Source organism: Xiphophorus hellerii, chromosome 4 (genome assembly GCF_003331165.1).
Source record: "Xiphophorus hellerii strain 12219 chromosome 4, Xiphophorus_hellerii-4.1, whole genome shotgun sequence".
In the NCBI taxonomy this organism is placed as follows: domain Eukaryota; kingdom Metazoa; phylum Chordata; class Actinopteri; order Cyprinodontiformes; family Poeciliidae; genus Xiphophorus; species Xiphophorus hellerii.
The window spans coordinates 29,673,982-29,698,762 of NC_045675.1; the positions used below are offsets into that span (position 1 = coordinate 29,673,982).

Consider the following 24,781-nt stretch of genomic DNA (forward strand, 5'->3'; position numbering starts at 1 on the left):
GCTTGCAGAAATTTACCGTGTTTGTCTACGTGTCGTAGTTACAATGTGACAAAATGCGGAACATTTTGAGGGGTGCAAATGCTTTTGTGAAGCTCATAATATTATTTGTCACTCATTTGTAATGTGCTCGTCAGTGTTTTGGTTCAGGGTTGTTCCATACTGCTCCTGTTCCAGAAGGCTCCTGTTCAGTTTCTATGTAAGCTGATGTGCTTCAGTTTGGAATTTCTTATAATGACGGCATCAAAAGTGTATTTCCAAGTGACCATTAGGCAGAACTTTGTATCAAAAGATTTACACTGTACTCCTCAAATCTTCAGTCATCTTGAAACCTGAAGTTTTTCCTTCACATCTCTAAAACCTCAAGCAAACGGCTTCAAAATCTACTCTGAAAAAAGGAAATAGTTGGTCCCACTTAAATAAATAGCTTCATTTGGTAACAATTCATTTCAGTTTAGTTATTTATTATAGTTCCTTTAACATGACAACTTAATAACTTAACTTAACATTCAATCACTTGTAACTAGTTGAAAGAGTTTGTTGAAGTTTGATCAACTAAAACTCTTTTTTTTTTTAGTGTGTTAGAAAATATTTTTAATCAAGTAATAAAATCCTCATACGTTACATTTGGACGCTTTTGTCGGAAAGGGATGTGTAAATCATTCTAGAGCCAAAAAAAAAAAAAAGTTTCGCAGGTTTGCCTCGTTATTTTTTGGGATGTGTGTTTATACTCATCAATATAATATAGATAGATCCTGGCAAACTTAAAAAAACAAAAAACAAAAAGAAACCTTGTCCTTTTTGTTGTAGGCCAAGATGCCCCATCCCTGAATCTCTACACACCTCTCGCATTAACCTACCTGAGTCAAAGTTTGGGACTCTCACGCATGCGCACCTCCTCCTCCCCGTCATCTGCACGATATTATAAGTGCGCCCGGCAGCGTGAGACGTGGTTCAGTCTACAGTATCTGAACCGGACAGAGGGGGAAGAGGAAGACAGCGAGGGAGAGATGGATGACAAAAAGAAAAGGAAGAAGGATGAAAACGCCAAAAGTGATGACAAAGTCACGCTGAAGAAGGAAATCGGACTCCTAAGCGCCTGCGCTATTATCATCGGTGAGTGCGCGCGACAACTGAGACAGACGAGCCGACAGGTTGTGGAGGGGATTCAGCTCCACAACCTGAAGTAAACGGAGAAACGTGTTTGAGGAGCCGGCTCACTGTTATGACACGGCATCCCGTTCACTCAGCCGTCCAAAAGTTACACGTAGCGGGATATTCCGGCTCAAATTCATCTCATTTCCTCAAACTTGGACGCAAAACCCGAGTACAAAAATAAATAAATAAATAATCTGACTGAAAAGTCGTTTGAGCACGCGGAAGCTGCAAGAGGCAGGCTCTGAGTACAAGGGTAGTGTGTTTTTTTCCCGGCTCGCGTGGAAACTGTTGCATCAGTCGTATGGGTCTGAATATGAGGATGCTTACGTGGCTGGGTAGTGTGGTGAAGTTGGGAGGCCCGGTTCTGTGGGACAGCTGAGCAGTGAGGCACTGCAGCAGTCCCACTCCTGCAGCCACTCCTAAAAAAACGATTTATAATGTACAGTAAGCGGTCCACGGAACACAGTCGTGCTTTGAAACACACAGATTACTCTGCTGTTTAATGTCCCAAGTTCCACGGAGTTGCTGGTTAACAGTCTGGGGTCAGAGGGAGAACACACATGCCTCAATGATATTGCATAAATACCACTTTTCAGTACATTCCTTGCCTTTCTTAGAACATTTTTCAGTGCTAAATGCTATCACTTCTGCTTCATTTGGGACAGAGATGCACCAACTGGCTGACCAGGTAGTAAAACATTAGATTTTTTTTTAAAGAATTTTCTAATGCGTACATCAAAACAAATAAGTACAGCTGTTTTTTAGGGTATAAATGCATCAAAGCATATACTTTAATGCAGTGGCCAAACTGATTTTGTGCTGCCCACAACTCCAATTCAAGAAAATACAAATCTGCCAGCCTGCTGCACAGGTAGAGATGATGCAGATAAAAAAATATTTTACATTTTTAGTCAGGGCAAAAGTATTACAAACAAATAAAAATTTTGCAATAGAAAATCCTGGCTACAGTACAACGTGGCGACCACATCCATCAGCAGGCTTTGATTCTTTTAATGAATTTATTCAACTTGGCTACAAACTTTTCAATAAAAGTGATCTAAATCTTGTTTTTATTGCCCAGAACTGAAAAAAAAGATTATTTTGAGTCGAGAAATTAAAAAATTCACATAGTGGATCCCTCTCTTTTAACAAGGCAAATCTGCGAAACTCGTTTAACATTTTGTTTAGCTCTAGAATGATTTACACATCCCTTACCAACAAAAGAAAATTTGCTATTTTACTTACTTAATTAAAGTATTGCAATTGATTATATACTTTTATAGTAATAATTTCACATAAATGTTTATACAAGCGTTCAAATAGAATATCCATGTTTATCAAAAAACGGTGCTTAGTGCCTATACTTGTCAGGGCAAGTATTTGCATTAGCTTAGAATTAACATTATGTTGCAGAAATCTAAAAATCTAATGTTTCCAATTTCTGAAGTTTATCTCTTTCAATTCAAAATATTACTCAAGTAAAAAATGCAGTAAAACTACTAATATAAGTTTGTTTTCTTTTGTTTTCAAAAAGTAAATGTAACTTAGACATCACATTACGGTAAGAGCAAATAGTAATAAAGTTTTTCATAATCCATAAAAAAAAAACACTGCCGTAATATTAAAAATAAAATAAACCAGATACCACATGCAATTTTTAAAAACACAATATACTTAACAGCCTGTCATCTGCATCCAACAGCATTATTCAACTCCACTTGTTTTGGAAAAAACTGTGTTCAGGTTTTTTGCCTTTTCTTGGCTGCTGACATCACTCTTACACACACCGGTATCTTAACGCTCATGTTACGTTTAAAGGCGGCTTGGAAAAAACACATTACGACATGAGAACAATGGACTAAACGGTTGTAACAGCTGAAAAAAACGTAAACAGATACAGGAAGTGAGGGAACCCCGTCAAACCAAGACCGGAGTAAATTGACAGTTAGCCACTCAGAGGTGAAAAAAATAAAACCAAATAAAATAAACACCTTCCAGCCCAAGTACTGCCGGGCTGCCTATATGTAAAAAAGTCAGTATTTTGTTTCTTTTTAAAAAAAACATTTTTTTGTCCTTGTTTTCTCATGTTTTGTTTTTGATTATTTTTTTTGCTAATTTTGTCTTGACAATTTTGGCCCATGTGACAAAAAGCTTGGATTAATCGCTTTTCGAAGTAATCATCAACTACTTTAGTAATTGATTACTCGTTAATTGGAGTATACAGACTAAAAAAAAGGCAATTTGCTGAAAGAACAAATTCTCAGAGCAGTAAATAAGCCAAAACTGTTAAAAAAATATACATTTTAATCTAAGATCTGTAAAAAAAAAAAAAGCTCAGAGTGTTGAGCTTTTCACATTTTGATGTTAGATGTATTTTTTTTTTAGCAGCAGATGCATCCCTGGCTACAAATGATGAAGTGAATGTGGTGTTGATGCATTTTAGGAAATAAAACATTTTCTTGTGTAAAAAATAAATGTAATTTGTGTTTCTAATATTGTAAAAAAAAAAAAAAAGGCTAAAGTGGTTAAAATAAAACTCTGTAAAGATGCAATTAATTGTCAAAATTAGAATAACTGATTTACTAAAATAATCATTAGTTGCTTCTTTATAAACATGTATTCAAATCTGATTTTCAAGCTGTGTCGTTGAGGAAAGAGAATTTCTTCCTCTGTGTTTTTGACTCTCCACCATCGTGTCAGAAACCTCAATTTTACTTTCTAACGATCAACACTGTGGAAGTTGATTTTTCTTCTGTGGAATTTGATTTTTTTGGTTTTGTTTTCTCAGAGGCATGAAGAGTTGTGAACAAAAATAATACTTATTTAGTTGTGATGCAGTCTTTTAAAGATGAGAGATGCATTGCTCAGGATTTTAGTGGCCCATGTGGTGAAATTGGATCTCTGGGTTATTGATTGGCTTTTCTCCCTACCAGATATGTCAGATCCCATCCTGTTGATGAATTCAGTCTAAAGCGAATTGTAGGTTGTCCTTTTTTTACTTGTCAAAAAAATCCTTCATCAGTGAATGTAAAGATCAGAAGGGCTATGTTTGGTCTGAATTGTAATCGTAGTGGAGTAAAGTGAATGTTCTCTTTAAAAACACTGCAGAGTGGGTGAACATGAGCTGCCTGAGTCATATTGCTACCCACCACCATCAGCCTACTCATAAATTGACTGCAATATTCTTGAAATGTGTTGTACTGACTTGCTCTGGTGCTCCACTGCTTGCAGCGACTAGTAATACTGGTTTGACAACACCACCCAATGAAAATGTCAATTCTGACAGAAAACAACATAAATCAAAAATCCTTCAGTTCTTCTTTTCTTTTGGCGGCTTAGTGATGTAAACCAGAAACCTACTCAGCTGTTTCACTTTCTACAGTGCAAATCTTCTCTGCCCTCACATTTGAGGGCTCCTCCTCCATCAAGTGAGGAGACAATGACAAATGCACATCCTGGTCCTCTTTAGTTGTGAGATAGCGAATGGTGAAACATGCGTTTTGCTTTTTTTTTAACATCAACATGTGAAAAACTCAGCCCTTTCTGCACTGCTTAACGTCAGTAGGGCTAATCTGTTTATTTTTTGGGTTAACTGATTAATAATTGGATAGCAAAAGGTGCTTAATTGGAGAAATTTTACAGAATTTGAACCAGGTGAAGCTACGACTATCCCACATGAAGAGTTCTGGTTAGAACATATTTACAGTCAAAGAAGATTTTGTTTTAATCTTAAATTCAAAATGTATATTTTTTGTGCAGTCTTGGCTTCATCACTGCTCTGAGTGTGTTGTTAGGCATTTTTGGAGTCTGTATACTCCACTAAACAATTAATCATTTACTAAATTAGTTGACAATGGTGTCAATCAACGATTAATCACAATTATTCCGATTAATCGTTTCAGCCCTATTGCTATTGAAAGGGTATCTCAGTTCTCTCCTTACAGTTCAGCTTTGTCTAAAACAGTGGTGGGAAATTTTCAAAGAGGCCAAATGAGAACCAGAGAGACGGGACAAAACCCAGGACTGCTTTCACAGAAACGATTCAGTTTTGCCCCATCGAGAAAAGATTTTAGTGAAATTGTGTATCTGAACTATTGAAATCATTTTACAACTGTGATACAGGTAGACATAGGCAGACCCCCCGATTCCTGCTGAATCGCTGAGATGCTGAACTTTCATGACATAACAAACGCGACACAGGCTTTATGTAACAGCTCTGCATCTCAACACGGTCTCTTCCATCAAGTGAGGAGACGATGACAAATGCACATCCTGGTCCTCCTCTCTTGCTCTGCTTCATTAGGGAGCATTCAGAGCAACAGCACGCCTCACTTGGCTTCAACGGCCGCAATGTTTACCCTCAGCAGAGTCACACTTTTTAGCCCCAAACTTACCCCAAGGATGGGGGAAAACATGGAGACCAGTGCAAAAACACCACTTGTTTCGACAGCTGCTGTTTGTTTTTGTTACTTTCTAGCATGCAGTAGTTTTCTTGTTTTGTGTTTTCTTTTGGAGAGACTGATGATGTCATACATGCCAAGCTAAAGTTGAACTCATAACATGTTGGCCAAGTGAAGGAGCCCTCGGTTTGTCTGGTGTAGGGGTCAGCTGAGCTCAAACTCCAGCTGAACGTGGCTCAGAGCTGACCTGAGAGCAAACACAACAGCACTGCTCTCTCCTAGTGCTCATTTGCAAACATTGATAGCAAGATGGATTATTTACAGCCACAAGTACACACGCAAACAAGAGAGCTCTTTGTTTTTGTTCATCAGCGTCTCCATTGCAGGAAATTGTAAAAGACGCCGTGTCCAACGATCACGTTTTGAACCCTTTCTCTTCAGTAGAATCACGTAATCCGTCAATTAAAGGTAGCCGGAGTGCTCCTGCTTTGAGTGGGAAGTTGGACTCGGTGGGAAGTTCCACTTTTTTTTCTTTCTTTTTTTTATGACAGGGAAGTGGAACACAGCATTTGTTGACTCTCATTCTTATAGTTTCTGACATTTAAAATAGAAGAGATGTCTAAACTGCAGCTTAAAGGCTTAGATGCCTAGCACAGCAAATGTAGATTCAGCACAGAGCTAAAGCAAAGCTCCAACCCGGTCATGTTGGAACTAACAGCGTCATCCCCAAACCGTTCCCACAAGATTGGGAGCATAAGAGTGACCAAAACGATTTGGTTTACTGAAACATTAAGAGTTCCTCTCATTAGAGCTAAGCAGCCAAGCCCAACTCTTGAAAAACGGCTCTAGACTGTAATCTCCTCTACACAGAAAGTTGGTGACCTCAGTATACTCGGCGACTCAACGACTACTGACCCTGTTCTGTGATCTTATGGCCTACCACACTGTGGACGAGTTGAGTCATTCCCTTTTTCCTTTCCACTTCATCATACCACTGATGGCTGAGTGTGGAATAATGAGGAAATTTTACATCTGGATCTGTTGCACAGTTGGCAACAGTTGTACAACAGATACAGTGCAACATAATACTGCCCCTTTAGGTTTTTTTGCATATCATAGATAGTAGTAAACTTCTTAATCTTTTTTAAGTGCAACAAGATTGAAAACGTATTCTATTACAACTACAACAACTTAAACTTTATTGGTTTCTGACATCACAATGTACTAGTTGTGAATTAGCTCACTACCTGACTTCTACTGAATTATAAGAACAGCAGCAGCTAACAATGTTAACTCTGTCCATGAAGGGAACATCATTGGCTCGGGGATCTTCATCTCACCTAAAGGAGTGCTGGAGCATGCAGGCTCAGTGGGACTGTCGCTCATCGTCTGGGTTTGCGGAGGAGGGATCTGCGCTCTTGGGTCGTTGTGCTACGCCGAACTCGGTGTCACAATCCCAAAATCTGGAGGAGACTATTCGTATGTGACTGAGATCTTTGGAGGGCTTGTAGGGTAAGTAGAACATATCGGCAGCTTGTGTCTTCTTGTAAACGCTGCATCTCAGAATTTGATGGGTTTAGTTTAGGAAGCTGTACATGATCGCGTAAAAGCAACACTCCAGTCGAGGGTCTAGATTTTCCAAGTTCTTATTTTTCACTCAAGTATTTTGCTCTCTGGGTTGGAGAATCTGATACAGGCAAGACAAAAAAACCTTTTTAATGGTATAGAAGTATTAATCCTTATGGCATCACAACCTTGAGTTATAATAGATTTGTCAAAGTTTGCATTGATCATTCAACATGGCTTTGCAACCTCAAAATATTGAGGGCGTGAACCATTGAAAAATGTGTACTTTAGCCTTCAGAAGAATGCAAAATAGTAAACTCTGAGAGATGTAAAGTCTATGTATTCCAGTATTTGCCTTAAGTTTCAAGAAATAAGATGTTCTTTTACAATATATTACTTTCTAAAACTGGTCAAGATCGATGTTTATACAGCAGGTCATGCTCAATTCAATAAATATAGCTAAACTGGAATTTAGAAAAATGAAAACAGGAAAAGGTGGAACGCTGCTTGCTCCAGCCATTGTTTACGACTGGATTTACCGCGCCAAGCTTCTTCTGTTGTAGAATTATGATGAGTGTCTCACCTCAATAACGTAAAAGTTGTATAAAATGTGTAGATCACTCGAGCTACCTATGCTATTCTTTTTCCAGGGATGATGTTTAAGGAAATTTGATCTTGTAGGACACAGTCTTCTAAAGAGCCTTGAGTTCTGCTTCTTCCTGAAACATGCTGTATTTGCAACATTATTGCCAAACAAGTATTTCCAACTTTCTGGAGTAGCCTGACTTTGAAGAAATGGTTTCAGGAAAACAACAGCAACTTCAGTGTTTTGACTTCTCTAAGTGCAGATAGGTCCTGAAGGCTTACTTGCATGTTTCACATATTTTTCAGCTTTAATACACCTGACAACACACCTGAGAATTGGTGTTCAGTAAAATCCTGGTAATCAGCCATCAATTTAAATCAGTTGAGCTGAAGCAGGGAAACACCCTGGCAGTGGCTTGAGGACTATTGTTGGGAAAAAAAGTAGACTCCTTCTTTGAGGCCTTTCTTTATTATAGACAGAATGGATTAGTGAATTATTGGGGGTGTCTGTTGCTGCATTTCCATTACAAATACACTCAAAACTTTGTCAATATTTTGCTAATGTTGAAAAAGCACAATTTTGCAATTGTGGCGTTTCCATTAAATAAGAAATCCAATTAAAAGTTTGTTCACGTGGTAAGTCGTTAGAAAAATATACTTGGCCACGAGCCTCCAGCTACTTTCTGTCGTCTTCTTCTTCTTCCTGGTTTGTGCTAGTGGAAATGTCTGGTTGTTGATCATGTGACTTGTGTGAAAAAAGTGTTTCCATTGCAGTTTTGTGATATTTTTAATATAGCCAATAAATAAACCTCTTCATCTTAGCGCCAAAAAGTGAGTTTTTTCGAAGTTGCCGTGTTTCCATTAAGCTAATTTATTTTTCAAATGTCAAATTGCAATTATACGGTCACTGGAAATGCAGCTAATGAGACGACACTGTTTTGGCTGCAAAAACAGTTTTTGTACCAACAATGTAGAGAAACTGATAATTTCTACCTCTGTAACTCACTTGGAGCTTATTTAGGTCTTTTTACCCTCATATTTGAGCTTTAGCTTCATATATTTTATAATTCTCTGACAAGGCCCTCAACCACTATTGCAACAGAGCTGCGGTTGTTCTCGCAGCTTTCTGTACAAGTGTGAATGAAACGTACGAGTGGAACTGAAAAAGAACAGCATGAACAGTAAAAACAGCCGTCAGCACAAAATAGCTTGCGAGTTCTACTCATGAATTAAAAAAAGGATGTTTTGTATTTTTTGAATGGTGTGTTGCAGTCATGCTTGTTCTTTTATTTCTAGCTTCCTGTTGTTATGGAGCGCTGTTCTCATCATGTATCCAACTACGCTGGCAGTCATTGCCCTCACCTTCTCCAATTACGTCTTGCAGCCAGCCTTCCAGAACTGCTTGCCTCCGTTCATCGCCACCAGACTCCTCGCCACCATCTGTGTCTGTGAGTCTAAAGCCTTCTAGGATTTACATTTTCTGTCTGTGTGCAGTTTATTCATCCCATTTCCTTCAGCTGCGATGCTGATGTTTGTAACCAGCATGTCTGTGACGCCTTACCAAATATGTTGTTTTTTTCTGGCAAACCAAGATTGTTGAAACAGGGAGATATCGTGCAAATTTCAACCTCTGGCAGAAGTCCTTCTGTTTGAGGCCTGGTTTTGGTATTGGAGCATAAGTAAGATGCACTGAATTATTTCTAAAGTTATAAACTGGTCTGTCACATCACCTTTCATCTCAAAATCATTGGAAAAGTCAAGCTTCCTCCCTCCTTTACGTGTTTCTTCTGAGCCCCACGTTGCCTACCTACAAAGTTGTATATTGCTACATAAAAGTGAACAGTGGATTAGCAGTGTTAATGAAAAAGTTAGTTGACTCTATCTGAAAGTTTACAAAAGAGCTAAATATGTTAGCGCTTTATATTTTATCTGGAGAAGTTAATTAAGGGGAAACTTAAGTGCGCTAAATGTTTTCAAAGTTACCAAAAATGCTAAAGTGCTAAACTAGCTCTGCTATTAACACAATAGTTGAAGTGTGCCCACCACTTAACGTGAACATTTTTGATTGTGGCTGGATGAATGTGACTCTAGAAATGCTTTGCTTAGTCAGTGTGACAAGAAAAGTCCTCTGGAGGTTCAGTCCATTTCCTGTTTGATACCAGTATGTAGCCTATAGGTAGAGGCTATAGGCTTGCTGGCTAGCTTGGCGCAAGAAAGCACCAAGCTAACAGTTTTTTTTGTTTGTTTGTTTTTTTGTTGTTGTTTTTTGAGAAGTTTAAAATTAAATTGCTGTGGCTCAAAGTTTACCATCCAAATTTTTTTAAAAACGTACAAATCCAAGTCCGTCTAGATCAGTAGAGTGATAAGCATAGCTAGTCGAAAACGTGGAGAGTGTTGAATTGAAGGTAACTGGGAGTTGAACTGTCCAGTGTTTCAGTGTAGTAGCCTGCGTAGTGTCTTTTTTTTATTTTCATTGTGCCACCATGCTTAAAAATATCTTGACTACAGATCCTCTGTTGCTCAGACGGTCAGGTCAGATGACTTCATGAACCAGAGTAACTCCTAGTGACGTAATCAGCAGGGCAGACATTCTTTTATATGATGTGTAAACAACTTATCTTCTGATAGGGGCCAGGAATTAGATCAAACATTAAACAATCTCATGTAAAACTCTTCAAGTTCTGACTGTAACCAAAGAAAACATTTAAATTACAAAGTCTTTGTCCGGCTTCCAGTTATTTGCGTCAGGACCCGATGATGTCTCCTGAGGCTGTTCATTGTTGTTCGAAAATCCCATCCAGAATGTTCTGCTCCATTTATAGCCTCTAATTTCATCAGCGCCTTTGCTTGAAATGCAAGACATGAAATGGCTAATGGCAAAGACATTCTGTACATGTATCGGATCAGTAAGACAGCCGCCCGGGTCTTGTCTGATCCGGATGGAGTAAAACGGGGGGGAGATGGATGGTAGTGAGATGGGGATCTGCAGGAGAGTGTTTCCACGTGTCAAGCTGAGCTTAGCGTTTTCAGAGTCCACTGATGGAGCGCTGCTATTTTAAGCAACGGTGTGCTACAACTGCTGCCCAGTTAGACCAGGTGTAACATGGACAGCTTTTTTTATTTTTTTTGTTGGACTCTGGTTGGACTGATTGGTTTGTTTTGTGCAAGTGTGTGTGCGTGTGGGTGGGTGTGTGTGTGTGTGTCAGTGGCAGTGTCAGAATACATAATGGTGCCAGGCTTTGTGGACGCCGCTAATGAGCGGCTATGTCCACACTACTGTGTATTGTTTCATGCTCCTGCGGCTGAGTCAAACGCAAACAGGAAATGGGCCGGACACCTTGCACATTAATGACGGAATCCTATTGGCCGCCTGTGTTTCAGGAAGGATGTCAGCGGCTCCCATTGGCTGTCTACTACTCTCCACATCCTCATAGCGTCACTCGTCAGCGCTGAAGTCCCAGAGACTTTATTTTCCTGTCTGCGATCAGCCTCACTTCTTTTAAGAGTTCATACTGTTAAGCAGACAGACTTGGTTAAATGCTTGTGGGATTTATTTTCACCTCTTTGTAAAGCTGAGTGTCAGACTGGTCTGAGGTCAGCGTAACTTCTGAATGTCAGCCAGCCCAGATATTCACGTTCCCCCTCCTTCCTCTCATGCAGAACGTACTGCAAGGGAGACGCAAGTCACCCTGGAGTGAGTGAGTAAAAACCAGACAGGTCCAGTTTTGGGCTAGCGGTGTTCTACTAAGAATAGGCACACACAGCTCCAGCTTGCTTACGTGAAGACACTTCCTCTGTAACTTGGCGAGGTGCTCTAGGTTTCACTGGTTATTATTTTGATTGGTTATTTATAGGTGAGGTTTGCTAAAACCAGTGAAGAACTTTGTGTCACAGTTAATTATTTCTTATTTTAGCATCAGTTTTCTCATTAATCTTGATGAGTTATGCTGCGTTCCAGTTGTACTTGGAACCTAGAAATTCAGATTTCCCAGTCAGAAAAATCTACGAAAGTTGGATATCCCACTGAGAAATCAGGAGCAACTCCGACTCCACCCAGTTATGACTGACTTTGCTTTTCAATGTGGCTGGTCCTCGCAAAGTGTGGTGGAAACATGTTCATTTTAGAAGAGACACATGCAAGAGTGTCTAAAATCAATGTTTGAAGTGCTGTTTGGTTATGGAAAGTAGAGCTTCAAGAAGCAGTAATATGTAAGATGGAGTTTTTTCATGTTAGAATGTTACTCCCTCTTCAAAAACACACCTGAATTGTTGCTTTGACTCTTTCTTTCATGCATGTTTGAGAAATCCTTGAATTTCTCATGGCAGCCATTCAGCTTTGCAAAAACGCCTGGGTGGACCTAGCCCCGCCTTCGAGGCACAGCTCTAATGAGGAGCTGCAGTTTACAAGCAATGACCTCCCAGAGGAGCCCTCCCACCTCAGCTCCTTCAGACTAGCCAGCAGCACTTAGCAAACACCTGGTGGAACCGCACGTCTGCTGAGCTCATTATAGGGACTCTTTCTCAGAGCAACGCTGGTAAAAACCTTGTTAAAGGGTTAATGGAGGAGACGTGTTGCGTTGACTTCCTGAAGGTGGAGTTTCAGAAAGAGCATGAGTTTTTTTTAAAGAGACAGAGGCCCAATTTCAAGGCATTAAATTCAAAGAGTAAAAACATTTTTAAGTCATATTTGATATGTGCAGCATTTTTATAACAATTGGAGGTAACATAGTTACTTCATTGTACTAGAACATTATACAATGTGCTTGGAAAATATATAATACTCCATCTTTAAAATGATGTTTGTAAGAGATACTGTATTGCATCGGTATTGTTACAACATGCGTCACATGTTGACATCCCGACTTTCTAGCTGGAACTCAGTGATAGAAGCTGTAATAATAGGAACGCATGGAGATTAGAGTTATTTTAGCAATAAGCAGGTTGTAATGATCTGGATGTTCAGGGTCTGCAGTGGTCAGTACATGTCAACGGTGATACACAGGTGTCAGGTCATGGCTCACCAAGGCTCCCTGATGAACATGGAGGGGAAAAAAGGCTGGAATCTGTGGTCTGATTGAACAGAAAAGTGGCATTAAATCAAATTGCTGAAAAAGTTTATGCATGTCCTGAGGACTGAATGTCAAACTACATAGTGCATTGCAGCTTTTTACATAACAGGCTGCAGAGCGGCAGTCCAGTCAGGATGTCCATGCTGACTGCTGCTGAAGGAACTCACTGCCAAGTGTGGACCTGCCGCCGTAAATAATCCATGCTGTTATCCAGAGACTGAACATTAGCAGGAAAAATCTGTTAAGTAGTCATTTCCTGTAGGTGAGCTGTGCCGGACAGTCCGTCTCCAAGCCCACACCACAATCCATACCGACCCAGCTTTCTGCCTCTTCTGCAACTCCTCTTCTCCATAATAAGACAATTATTTTCCATATATTATCAATTATCCTAATCTCCTCCAAAAACCCTGAAGCTGGTTTTTAGAGGAGGAACAATCTTGGAGAAAACCTTAAAATAAAACGCACTTTTGTCACTTCAGTACAGTTTTATTACTAGATATGTGATGGATGTTGACCCATCTACAGAAATCATGTGCGCATGCAGTTTGTGACCAGTGGTTTCAATTTAGTGTTGGCAAGCTTTCTAAAATTCCCAGAATGTTCTGGACTCTGTATTAGATGCTGCATTAAATTCATTTACTGTTTGACTGGAGGATCTTTGTTGGTCACCAGACTGAAGCGGTTTCCACATAAACTCTGCAATTTCTGTTCTGTCATTTTGGCCTCAGTGATTACAGAACAGAAATTTGGTATTTGGTGCAGTTTATGTTTTATGACTTTGTACAGTGAGTGTGTTTTATGATTTTTAGAAATATAGCTCAAAGCACTTGAACAGCAAAACCCATGTTTAGTTTTTTTTCTAGATACATACTTTGCCTGTCACACCCTACAAATGTTATAGGGGAGTAAAAAAAAAGGGTCTTTTATAGAGCAGGAACAGCAGCACACACAAATATAACCCAAAGCATCAACACATTGGAAATTATTTAAATTATTTCAGACATGTAAAATATCAGAAAAATAAATAAGAAAAACCAAACAAACATAATCATCAAATATAAAATTAATTTCAAGACTTTTTTTGGCGGGGGGGCTTAAAATTAAGACATACATCATCTGATTTGTGGGTCTATGCTTTTTCTTCTTTTCTTTTTTTTTTTTTAACTTGAATTTAAAATGAGGAGAGGAATCACTCCCACTGCTCAGTGTGTCGGAGCATCAGAGCCAAAAGAGTGGAGATCATAACATAGAACCCAGGATCCCAAACAGAGGGATTTGATTTATTTATAGGGCTGCAATTCACGACAAATATTGTCTCAAGGCGCTTTACAGACACATCATATCAGTTCATCATATACATTTTAAGTTGATTCCTAATAATGGTCATAGATGGTAATTGGAATAGACTTAGTACGTATAAAAAATCCAGATTTTCCAACTTCAAACGCCCAAAATTTGATTAATCTATAAAATCAATTGATCACCCATCCCCAGTTATCTGGCTAACTCTGACTGCTTTCTGATGTTAGAGGAACTTAGTGGGAATTATTGCCAATTCAGTGACTCCAGTGACCACATCCTGAACCAGAAGGGGGTGTTCCTGAGGTTAAAGCCCCCCACACCCCGCGGTCCCCCTCCCCGATAAATCTGCACCGACTTTGGATCTGAATCCATTAAGGCTAAAAGCAGTAATTTGTTTAGTATTCAAGTGCTGGAGCGGCCTTCAATGGAAGCCCCTGATGGCGGCACACATATTTACCTGCACTGTCACATTCAAAGCCGCTGGCACCTCCTTCCTGTCAGGGTTAAAACAGAGGAAATTTGGAGGAGGCGGCGGAGGGAACACAGGAACGGAAACGCATGTAACACCCAGAGAGTAACCGACTATAAAACTCAGCAGTGCTGTGGAGAAGAAAAAAAAAAGCTCTGCTCGGTGCCACCAAAACCTCCTGCCAACAATTCACGTGCGTGTGTGTGTGTGTGTGCGTGCGGGTGCATGCGTGTGTGTGTGTGTGTGTGTGTGTGTGTGAGTGCCTGTACCAGCGGAAGAAGTGTTCTGTGGTGGGAGGGAAAACCTTGTTCTAGTGATGGATGACCTGCCGTCTGTATGTGCCGGTACACACACTATTGTTTCCCATGCAAGTCACTGTGTTAGTAGTCTGGAAGTGAGGTGCGGTGAGAAGTTAGCGTAACGAAGAAATAATAGGTTTTAGGGTTTTTGTTTAACCAAAATAAGGATTTAATCATTCAGAAACTTAGTAAAAGGGATGACAAATGAATATTTACTTAGCAGACATGGGAAGTGGAAAGTCTTGCAAAAGAATCTGACATTTGTCACATTTAAACTACGAACTTTAATGTGCTTTTAGTGGGATTTTATATGTGTGCTTGGTCTTTTTTTTTTGTAACAGCACTTAATGGTAAAAAAAAAAAATCTAATCTCATCGGAAAGTTTGTTAGTTTCAGCAGAAATGGTTCTGCAGTCTTGAGGAAAATTGCAGCTGTGGTACCATTGTGGGTTTCACCAAGAACAACCAGCCAACGTCTCCCTGCAAACAGTTTACTTAACCCGGCTTTAAACTGGTCCACAACTTTTTCTCTGACATGTCCGCTGTATTCCTTCACGATGCTGCTTGTTCACTGAAAAACCCACGAGGATTCAAAGAACAGCTAGATTTATACTATTACATAAACATGGACTCCAGCTACCAATGTTATTTAAAACATTTTTCTTCTCAACTAGGAAATTGCAAAATTGTAACTTTTTAAAATCCTGACGAGCTTCAAAATTGTTTGCTGTCTTAAGCTGCGCTTCCATTGACCGCACAATTGTGCAATTTGATATTTTGAAAATTTATTTGCTTAATAGAAACACAGCAATTTAGAGGGCAAAAAAAAAAACAGTTGTCAAATAAAAAGTTTTGCCGCTAGAATGAGGCGGTTGTTTTTTGGCCATATCAAAATGTTTTACTTTTATTTTGCAAGACTGCGATATAAACAATTTTTTTGCATCATAAGAGTCACATGATCAGCAGCCGGATGTTGCCATTAGCAACATCTGGCTGAAGAAGACAGGCATGTTTTTTTTTTTTTTTCATGACATTACATGTGATTTTAATTGCAGTTCTTATTTAATGTGAAAACCGTAGTTGCAAAATTATACTTTTTCGACATGATCAACAAAGTTGTGCACACATTTGTAATGAAAACACAGCTAATAATTTCATTACAAATGTGCGCAAAACTTTGCCAATATTCAGCTAATGGCGAAAGAACACAATTTCTCAATTGCGGTGTTTCCGTTAAATAAGAAAACCATTTCGAAGAACATGTGGATATGTTTGTTCACGCATCATCATCCTGCAGTAGTAACATCTGGTTGTCGATTACATGACTCGTGTGACGCAAAAGTGTTTCCATTGCATTTTTGCTAAATAAACCATTTTTTATGCAGCTGAAGAAGAAAAAAACCACTTCATTATATCTGCAAAACATTTCATTGAAAAATCTTTCATTAAGCAAATTAATTTGCTTAATGAAAGATTATATGCTGGAGGAAATGTGCAGCTTTTATTCAGTTACTGTTACTGTATGACAGTCTGCCATGCTAACAGTTTAACATCCAGGCAGCAGAGATGATATTCCACAGTAGCATGTGCTGGATGCCACCATCACTCATTAGCAAGCACTGCTAATCCACTTAATTTGCTTTTGCCGCTCTTTTTAAAATCTCCGTCTGGCCGTTTGGTTAGAAAGTCGAGCAGAGAGACGTTGGAGTCGGGGATGTGATCGCCGTCTGTTAAAGATTTATGGAAGAGACGGTGTGATCAGCATCCAATGCGTCTCCTTTTCAACTCTTCTGGGATTTGGGGTCATAGTTCATGTGTTATTTGAGCTTTTGAGAGGCTAACCAGCTGCTCCCAGTCATTAAAGGAAAAACAAAACAAAACAAAATGGTTTCATCGACGTGATCTAAATTCTTCTCGATTGTTGCCGACGGGTTGTAACTGGCAACTTCCTGGTTGAGGAGCCTTTTTTTAAAAATAAGTTTGTTATCCAGACTAACATTAGAGAGAGAAGCTTCTTTATCTTTCCACAAATGTGAGAACTTTTAATTTGAAACAGGTTTTCCAACAATAACAAATTTCTTTACAAGAAGAATTGAAGAAATAAATGACCAATTACAAATGTGATTGTACTCTGACACAATCACAACTCCATGTGGGTGAATGAAAGAATGTGGGTTTATTAAATGAGGTCATTTTGACAGATTAAGGCAGGCTTATGGATTAAACACTGTGAGGTAAAATCAGGAAACGTTCTGTTTGTAATTTAGTTAACCCAGGAAATCATGTGCTTACCTTTTTTTTTAAAGACAGTATAAAAAGCTTGGCTAGCAGGCACTAATGAATAGTTTGAGAGTTTATTATGTACAGGGATTTGTTAGGTTTCCGTTCTTATCTGATTTCTGGGTCTGTGTGTATCTATAAAGCATTTTTGCTATGCTGTATGAGATGTCTGTATAAATATATATTTGTGTGTGTGTGTGGGCGTGCGTGTGTGTATACAGTGTTCCTGACCTGGGTGAATTGCTCCAGTGTCCGCTGGGCGACGAGGATTCAGGATATTTTCACTGTAGGAAAACTTCTGGCTCTAGTGCTCATCATTGTGGTTGGACTCGTCCAGATCTTTAAAGGTAATCACTGCGACTGATACGATTAATAGCAATGAATGACATAACCCAATTACATCACCCAATTTAGTAACAGATTAGTCGTTAACTGGAGCATTCAGACTCAAAAACAACACACTTCCAAAAGTGTGCAAAAAGGTTTATACACTTTTCATTTAAAATAAAAAAAGCCTTTGTTTGTAAATTTGCCCTACCCAAAATTCCTCAAGAGGCAAACATTTAGCTCCACCTGGTTCAAATTCAGATCTCTGTTTTTGATGTTAAGTCAAGCAGAAAGGGCTGAGTTTTTCATGTGTTGAAGTTCAAAGTATTTTTTAGTCTTTTGGTTATGTTTTTCTTATTTAAAAAATTAATTGGATTATGTGCTTATTTGCAACTTTTAGTGTATTTCTAACATTGTATAAAAAATACTTAAATAAAAAATCTGCAGAATGTGTACTTCTTTTTATGCGATTTTCAGAATGATCAATAGAATAATCTATCACTAAAATAATTGTTAGTTGTAAACATAAACTCACAGATATGAGTGACTGACTGTGACATCTCAGCATTCTTTCTCTACTGTCCAGTAAGTCTATCAGACGATCAAACTTAACAGCAGGAAAATTAGTTTACAATTTTAGATTTTTCTTCTTCTATTCATGATCCAACCATTACCTTTTTCAGGTGTTAATTTCTACCTCTTCTTGGCCCGTCCTCCTCCCGTGTCTGTGCAGGTCACTACGACGCCCTGCGGCCCAGCGTGGCCTTTGAATTCAGCCAGGATCCGTCGTTTGGACAGATAGCTCTGGCCTTCCTGCAGGCTTCCTTCGCTTACAGTGGCTGGAACTTCCTCAATTACGTCACGGAGGAAGTCGTGGAACCACGCAAGTACGATGGCACTGATACAACAGGGAGCACGTCTCAGCTCCTTTGCTCCAGTAGAATGATTTAATTTTTTTTTGTACCATCAGGAACCTGCCACTTGCCATCTACATCTCCATCCCACTGGTGACCCTGGTGTACACCATGACCAACATCGCCTACTTCACCTCCATGACTCCAGAGGAGCTGCTCGCCTCCAACGCTGTAGCAGTGGTGAGCAGCCACTGATTACTGTTGTGTGTTTTGTCAAACCACACAAAGTAGTTCATCATTGTGAAATGGAGGGAAAATGATTTTCAATAGTTCCTTCACAAGTAAACATCAGAAAAAATGTGGTGTGTGTTTGCATTCTTCAAACTAGAGATGCATCGAACCATTTTTCGCTTCACTTCAACAAAGATATCTGAGGTTTAGCATCAGCCGATACAATCTGCTACAGAAAAACAGCAGTTTCAACATCCGCATCACTGTTTTTCTGACAGTGTTTGTTTTTTAACTCTGCCCCAGTACAGTGACCGTCTGATTTTCTTTTCTTGACTGCAATTTCAAAATGAGACAAATTTGACCCAACCCCAGCAACGGTGGTTGACCTTTTATTAGGACAAAGAAACAAAAAAAAGTTAGGCTTAACACAAAATATTTTCCACCCCTCAGCATTTTCTTTACTTTCAGTGTAAAATGTGAATACATTCATCCAGTGACTTTAATAACTGTATTAAACTTGTTATTGTATTGAACTTTGAAAACATGTGTTTTCAAAGAAAGAGTGGCCTGAATCTTGTTCTTGTGCTGCTTTTTTCTTTGTTTTTTTCTAAATTAATCCCAAATAATCTGCAAACTGGATGTCTTTCTTTCAATGAGGTAAACATGGAAAACTCCTTTTGAGGTTTCAATCACAATTTGATCTACGCCTTGCTTTCCTATGAAAAATGAAACTTTGTTTTACAAAAATTTTGCGTTTTTAGTTTATTGTTGTACAAGTAAAAAAACTTACTTTTTTGTATTGTTAGTTCTTTAAAAAGTATTCAATGTTGACCCGCTAGTACTTTTTTTTTCACCTCGGTAATAAAAAGTTTTGACACCCCTAATTTAAACCGTTCCATTGTAGCTTTGACGGTTTTATTTGACCAGAGCATCGTCTTCCACACGTTTGCCTTCTAATATCTTCCTTCCAATATGCAGTGTTTTTGTATCTTCCCCTTCCTCCATAAAGGACAGTTGAAAGATCTCTGCTGCTCTCCAGACTTGTTGTCATTTTAGTAGACTTTTAGCAGACGTTTCCATTTTTCTGTGAGTTAAACTGACTTTGGTTTAAACCTTGCAACATTGCTGCAACTGTTTTGCTGTTTCAGACGTTTGGGGAAAAGCTGCTGGGCATGTTTTCCTGGGTGATGCCCATCTCCGTGGCGCTGTCCACATTCGGAGGCATCAACGGCTATTTGTTCACCTCCTCCAGGTACAAAATCATGCTCCTTTTAAATTGTCCTTTTTTGTAGCCACTGCTAAATGTTTTGCTTCAAATATGTCAGAGAAGGGAAAATAAAACTGTGTACAATTGATTTTTCCTTTCAGATTGTGTTTCTCCGGAGCCAGAGAGGGTCACCTGCCGTACCTGCTGGCCATGATCCATCTGAAAAACTGCACACCGATCCCCGCCCTGCTCGTCTGCGTAAGTGCTGCTTCTGTCCAGCTTTTATTTCTAATACCCAAAATTGTAGAAATTGTAATTAACTACTAAATCGCCTGTTATTTTAGTTTAACAACTTCCTTCTATTTAAACCTACCTGCATGTCTTCCAGTGTATCGCCACAGTACTCATCATGTGTATTGGAGAGACACACAACCTGATCAACTACGTGTCCTTCATCAACTACCTGTCCTACGGGGTGACCATCGCTGGCCTGCTCTACCTGCGCAAGAAGAGGCCCAACCTGGCCAGACCCATTAAGGTACAGCTTCCCTGATGTTAACAGGAGCATTTTACCAGTTCCTCAGCCATTGTCCATTATGTCATGAATGTCCACTAAATTAGTTAAGCACTTTGTATGTACACCAGGTAGGCCTGTCAACCAGGCTAATTTTGCTGGGCAATAAATTGTCCCAGAAAGGATCATGATGAATGATGATATTGTCATATTGAGACAGTTTTCAAGTCATTTAATAGTAATGGCATAATCATGCTGCACAGTGGCGCAGTTGGTAGAGCTGTTGCTTTGCAGCAAGAAGGTCGTGGGTTTGATTCCCGGCCTGGGGTCTTTCTGCATGGAGTTTGCATGTTCTCCCTGTGCATGCTTGGGTTCTTTCCGGCTTCCTCCCACAGTCCAAAAACATGACTGTCAGGTTAATTGGTCTCTCTAAATTCTCCCTAGGGGTGAGTGTGTGTGTGCATGGTTGTGTGTCCTGTCTGTCTCTGTGTTGCCCTGCAACAGACTGGCGACCTGTCCAGGGTGACTCCGCCTCTCTCCCGGGACGTTAGCTGGAGATAGACACCAGCACCTCCTGACCCCATTAGGGACAAGTGTGTTAGAAAATGGATGGATGGATCGATGGCATAATCATGCAAATGCACTCTCTCAAAGACGGATAAACTTTAAAATTTTAGACAAATATTTAACATGGGAACTGGAAATATCCAAAATAAATAAACAAAATTAACAAATAGAATGAATTATGAAGCCTTTGTAAACAAAAGTGGCCTTCAAAAAACAGTCGTGTTGAGACCAATGAACCACCTTTTTTTGTGCCTGTCTCTCTTTCTACCAATCATTCACGCAAATGGAAATTATTGGGCTCATTTTAATTTATCATGTGATTAATTAATTATTGGGATAAGCTTAACATAAGCTGTTATTTTGTCACATCTTTCTCATAGGCACGCTTAATTTTTTGCTGCCACCTACTGACTGGTATATACAGCTACTGTACATGTTAAGTGTGGGTTAAGTGAATGTAAACTTTCATGTATTTTCTTGGAATATTAAGAAGAAAAAAAAGTCCAGTACATGTTGCATGTATATGTTGAAGCATGAATGTGAATATTTCTGTCTGTTTTTGTTGTGTGCAGGTGAACCTGTTGGTTCCCATCACCTACCTGATTTTCTGGGCCCTGTTGCTGTTCTGCAGTCTGTACTCTGAGCCGGTGGTGTGCGGCCTGGGCATGGTCATCATGCTGACGGGCGTCCCCGTTTACTTTGTGGGAGTTCATTGGAAAGAAAAGCCCAAGTGGATTTACATACTGCTGGGTAAGTAAGGTTTAAACTGCACTAGGGCCGGGCGATATGGACTCATAGTTTTATCATGATATTTTGTGATGCTATTGTGAAAAAGATAATGATATTATTTTGATGATGTTATGATAAAAATAAAATTTTTTTTTAGATAACTGCATGACTGTGACTGCATGGCACAGTATTCATATCACCACAAGCACACTTATTGTTCTTGGGAAAACATTCCTACTGTCCTGCTGTTATTTCATTTCAGTGGCGTATAGGTTGTTAGGTTCATTTTTCAAATAAACTGAAAAAAATCACAAGGACACAAAAACTTGTCTTTTGCAAAAGGAGAGACACGTGTCAGACTTAGCTGCGTCAGACGAGCTAACTCCAACTGTTGGAGTTAGCTCGTCCAACTCCAACGGGGGATTGTAGGCCTTCAATATTTATTCGCTTCTAAGCATAGGCGTATCGTCACAGTGATAATTCAACAGGTCAGGCAAGTACAGGAAAATACGTTCCATATATGGTAACTCTTTAAGACAGCTGCAAAAGCGTCTGCACATTGTCTGGAAACATATTTAACAGGATATCACATCTTGCAGAAGTATAAAAACAGCACATATATCAATAAATAAATGGTAAAAAGTATCAATTCCCTATCAGCCATTGTAGATGAGAACAAAAAGGAGCACATTTCTGCCAAAAAACTCTGACATTTTTTGTTTAATCTCAGAAATTTCCACGTTTTTTTCCAGAAAATTTCTGAGTTTGAAAAGTAAAAAAAAATTCTTGAGGAAATTTTGAGATTTAACCTCAGAAATTTTCTAGAATTTCAAAAGTCAAAAATTTCCAAGTTCCTTCTGGGAAATTTCTGAGATTAATGTTTTGTTTTTTTTCTCTCAAATTTTCGACTTTTGGAGCTAAAATTTACGCCACTTACTTGAACCTAAACTGCACACAGCAACGAATCAGGTTTAGGAATTTACTGATATTTACTGGCTCTCTTGTGGAAGAAAAAGTGAAAAAAACATTTCTGATCATACAGTTTGGTTTTTGTTTTTAATTTAACATCCATAATTGAAATTTATCATGACAATGATGAATCACAATTCCTTTTAAAAGATAAATGATACGCGACACAATAGTTTTCTAAACAGTTCTTCCTGCTTGCAGAGATTCCCATCAGCTGACCTGTCCCGTTTCCCTTGCAGAAAGAGTGACATACATGGGCCAGAAGCTGTGCTACGTCGTGTTTCCACAGGCAGACTCTTCAGAGACCGAACCCCTCACTGCCAAAGCCATCGACTGAGCAGCGACAATGTGTTTTTTTTCTGTTTTGTTTTTTTATTTTTGCATTCGCGCCTGCACTTTCAGTTTTTGGTGTTTAGGTTTTCCAATTGTGTGCTGAGTTGTGACGAATCGCTGTCATGTACTCTCTTGTACATCTTCCCCGAATGCAGTTGGCATGGAGAAACATTTAAAAGAAGAAAAAAAAAAAGAAGAGAGAAACTTTTAAGACGAATATGCAAGCAGTTTCTGCACTTAGTCATATTTTTTTTATCGCTACTTCTTTCTCCAGCACCTTTTCACTAATCACTCTTGATCCTCTCTGCTCAGCTGTAGTTTCTTTTTTTTTATGATACACCACTTATTTCATCCTCGTATCTGTCGCAAATGTTCCGAGAGATACCATACGTGCCTTGTCGGTGTTGAATTTTTTTTTAAATGGTATTTCTCTCTCCTAGCATGAAAATTACAAACTGAGAGAGACGTGAGAATGGCAAGAAGCTTCAGCTGAACTGGATAAATGAATTGTTTCATGTCTGAGGTTGGCACCTAACAGTGTCTTCAGGTTTTCCAGATTTAGCGGTGGACTCTCTAGAGCTGCTCACGCGACCAGAATTTATTGTTACCGTATTGTACTTACCACAAACCTGTTAGTGGATAACGTTACAGAATCCAAAATGGCAGCTGGCACAGGTTAAAGGCAGAAACATAGACGCACACTTCCTGCTTGTACCATAGAGCATTAAGGCAATTGTAGATAGAAAAAACAAAGAAGAGTGGCAAATTTCTGGCAAAAAAATCTGAGATTAATTTTTGAGATTAATCTCAGAAATGTTCAATTAAAGAAATTAGAGTTTCAAAAGTCAACAAAATTACAAAAAAAAGTCAATTTTGTTTACATTTTTTTCAGATTAATCTCAAAATTTCCGAGTTTCTTCTTGAAAATTTTGGCAGAAATTTACATTCATTGTCCGCTTTGTGGCCCACAGCTCGTCCAGCCAGTTGACGTTTTATAAACCTGCCAACTAACTTAAGGTACTGATGACGTTTTACGCTTGTACAGATTTTAGTCCTGTTGATGTACTAAAGCTTACTTGAATTTGTGTCGTCAGGTTTTTGCATCATACTGACACAGGATGGTGCAGGTGAAGTGTTCGTTTGCGTTTGAAGAGATGGTTTCCTTTCTTCTGGAGGTGAAGTTTCAGTAGTTTTCTCAAACCAACTCTATATAAACGTTCTGCGGTTATACAAGAGACATTTAGATTTGTCGCCAATTTCTCAGCCACATAACATGCTCTATATTCGCTAAAATTGGCTAAAATGTCGACTTTTGTCTCATTAGCTAGCCTCCCGTCGCTCAGGACTTTTCTACAAACTAACTGAGATATCGCCGCTTCGTTTTTTGTTTTTTTTGTGTGTGTGTATGGGAACTTCTACTGACAAAAACTTCAAAAATTCTCTGTTCAAGGATGTCAAACTATTCCTTTAAACTGTTTGGGGACCTGACCGCCAACATAATTTTGTCCGCGGCATTACCTTTTAAAAAGAACTGTTACTTACTGAGGAGATATTGTTTGGGTTTTTTTTTTTATTTCGTAGAAAGACAACAATAAACTTGTGGTGCTTTTTCTAGACCCTATGAATTCTGGTAACTGGGCATTTAAAAAAAGAGAGACTCCTTAAGCCTAAAACAGGTCTGTTTTGCCATGTCCAGGCAGTAGTTGTTGCAGTTTGTAAATACTGTGTTTAAAAAAAAAAAAAAGGTGCCAAGGACTCCTGCAAAGATCACGTTCCTCAGACGTGCTGTGATGTCTTCACACACTACATAACGGATGTGTGTACCTGTGTTTGTAAGAAAAAAAAATGTGTAAAGTTGTGCAATGATAACAATGGAAAGTGTCATTAAATATAGCAGCTTATAAAAGGTGTTTTGTCACTTGTCAT

General features: G+C 39.0%; 1 protein-coding gene across 1 annotated transcript; it reads left to right on the forward strand.

Moving 5' to 3' along the window:
- The first annotated feature begins 869 nt into the window (after positions 1 to 869).
- slc7a10a (solute carrier family 7 member 10a) lies at positions 870 to 24,763 on the forward strand. Its single transcript, XM_032560329.1, has 11 exons — positions 870 to 1,113; positions 6,863 to 7,067; positions 9,003 to 9,154; positions 17,346 to 17,471; positions 18,185 to 18,338; positions 18,422 to 18,545; positions 19,685 to 19,788; positions 19,905 to 20,001; positions 20,132 to 20,281; positions 21,397 to 21,574; positions 22,762 to 24,763. Exons 1-11 carry the CDS (start codon positions 885 to 887, stop codon positions 22,857 to 22,859), a joined length of 1,617 nt encoding a protein of 538 aa, XP_032416220.1. The 5' UTR covers positions 870 to 884; the 3' UTR covers positions 22,860 to 24,763.
- The last annotated feature ends 18 nt before the right edge of the window (positions 24,764 to 24,781 follow it).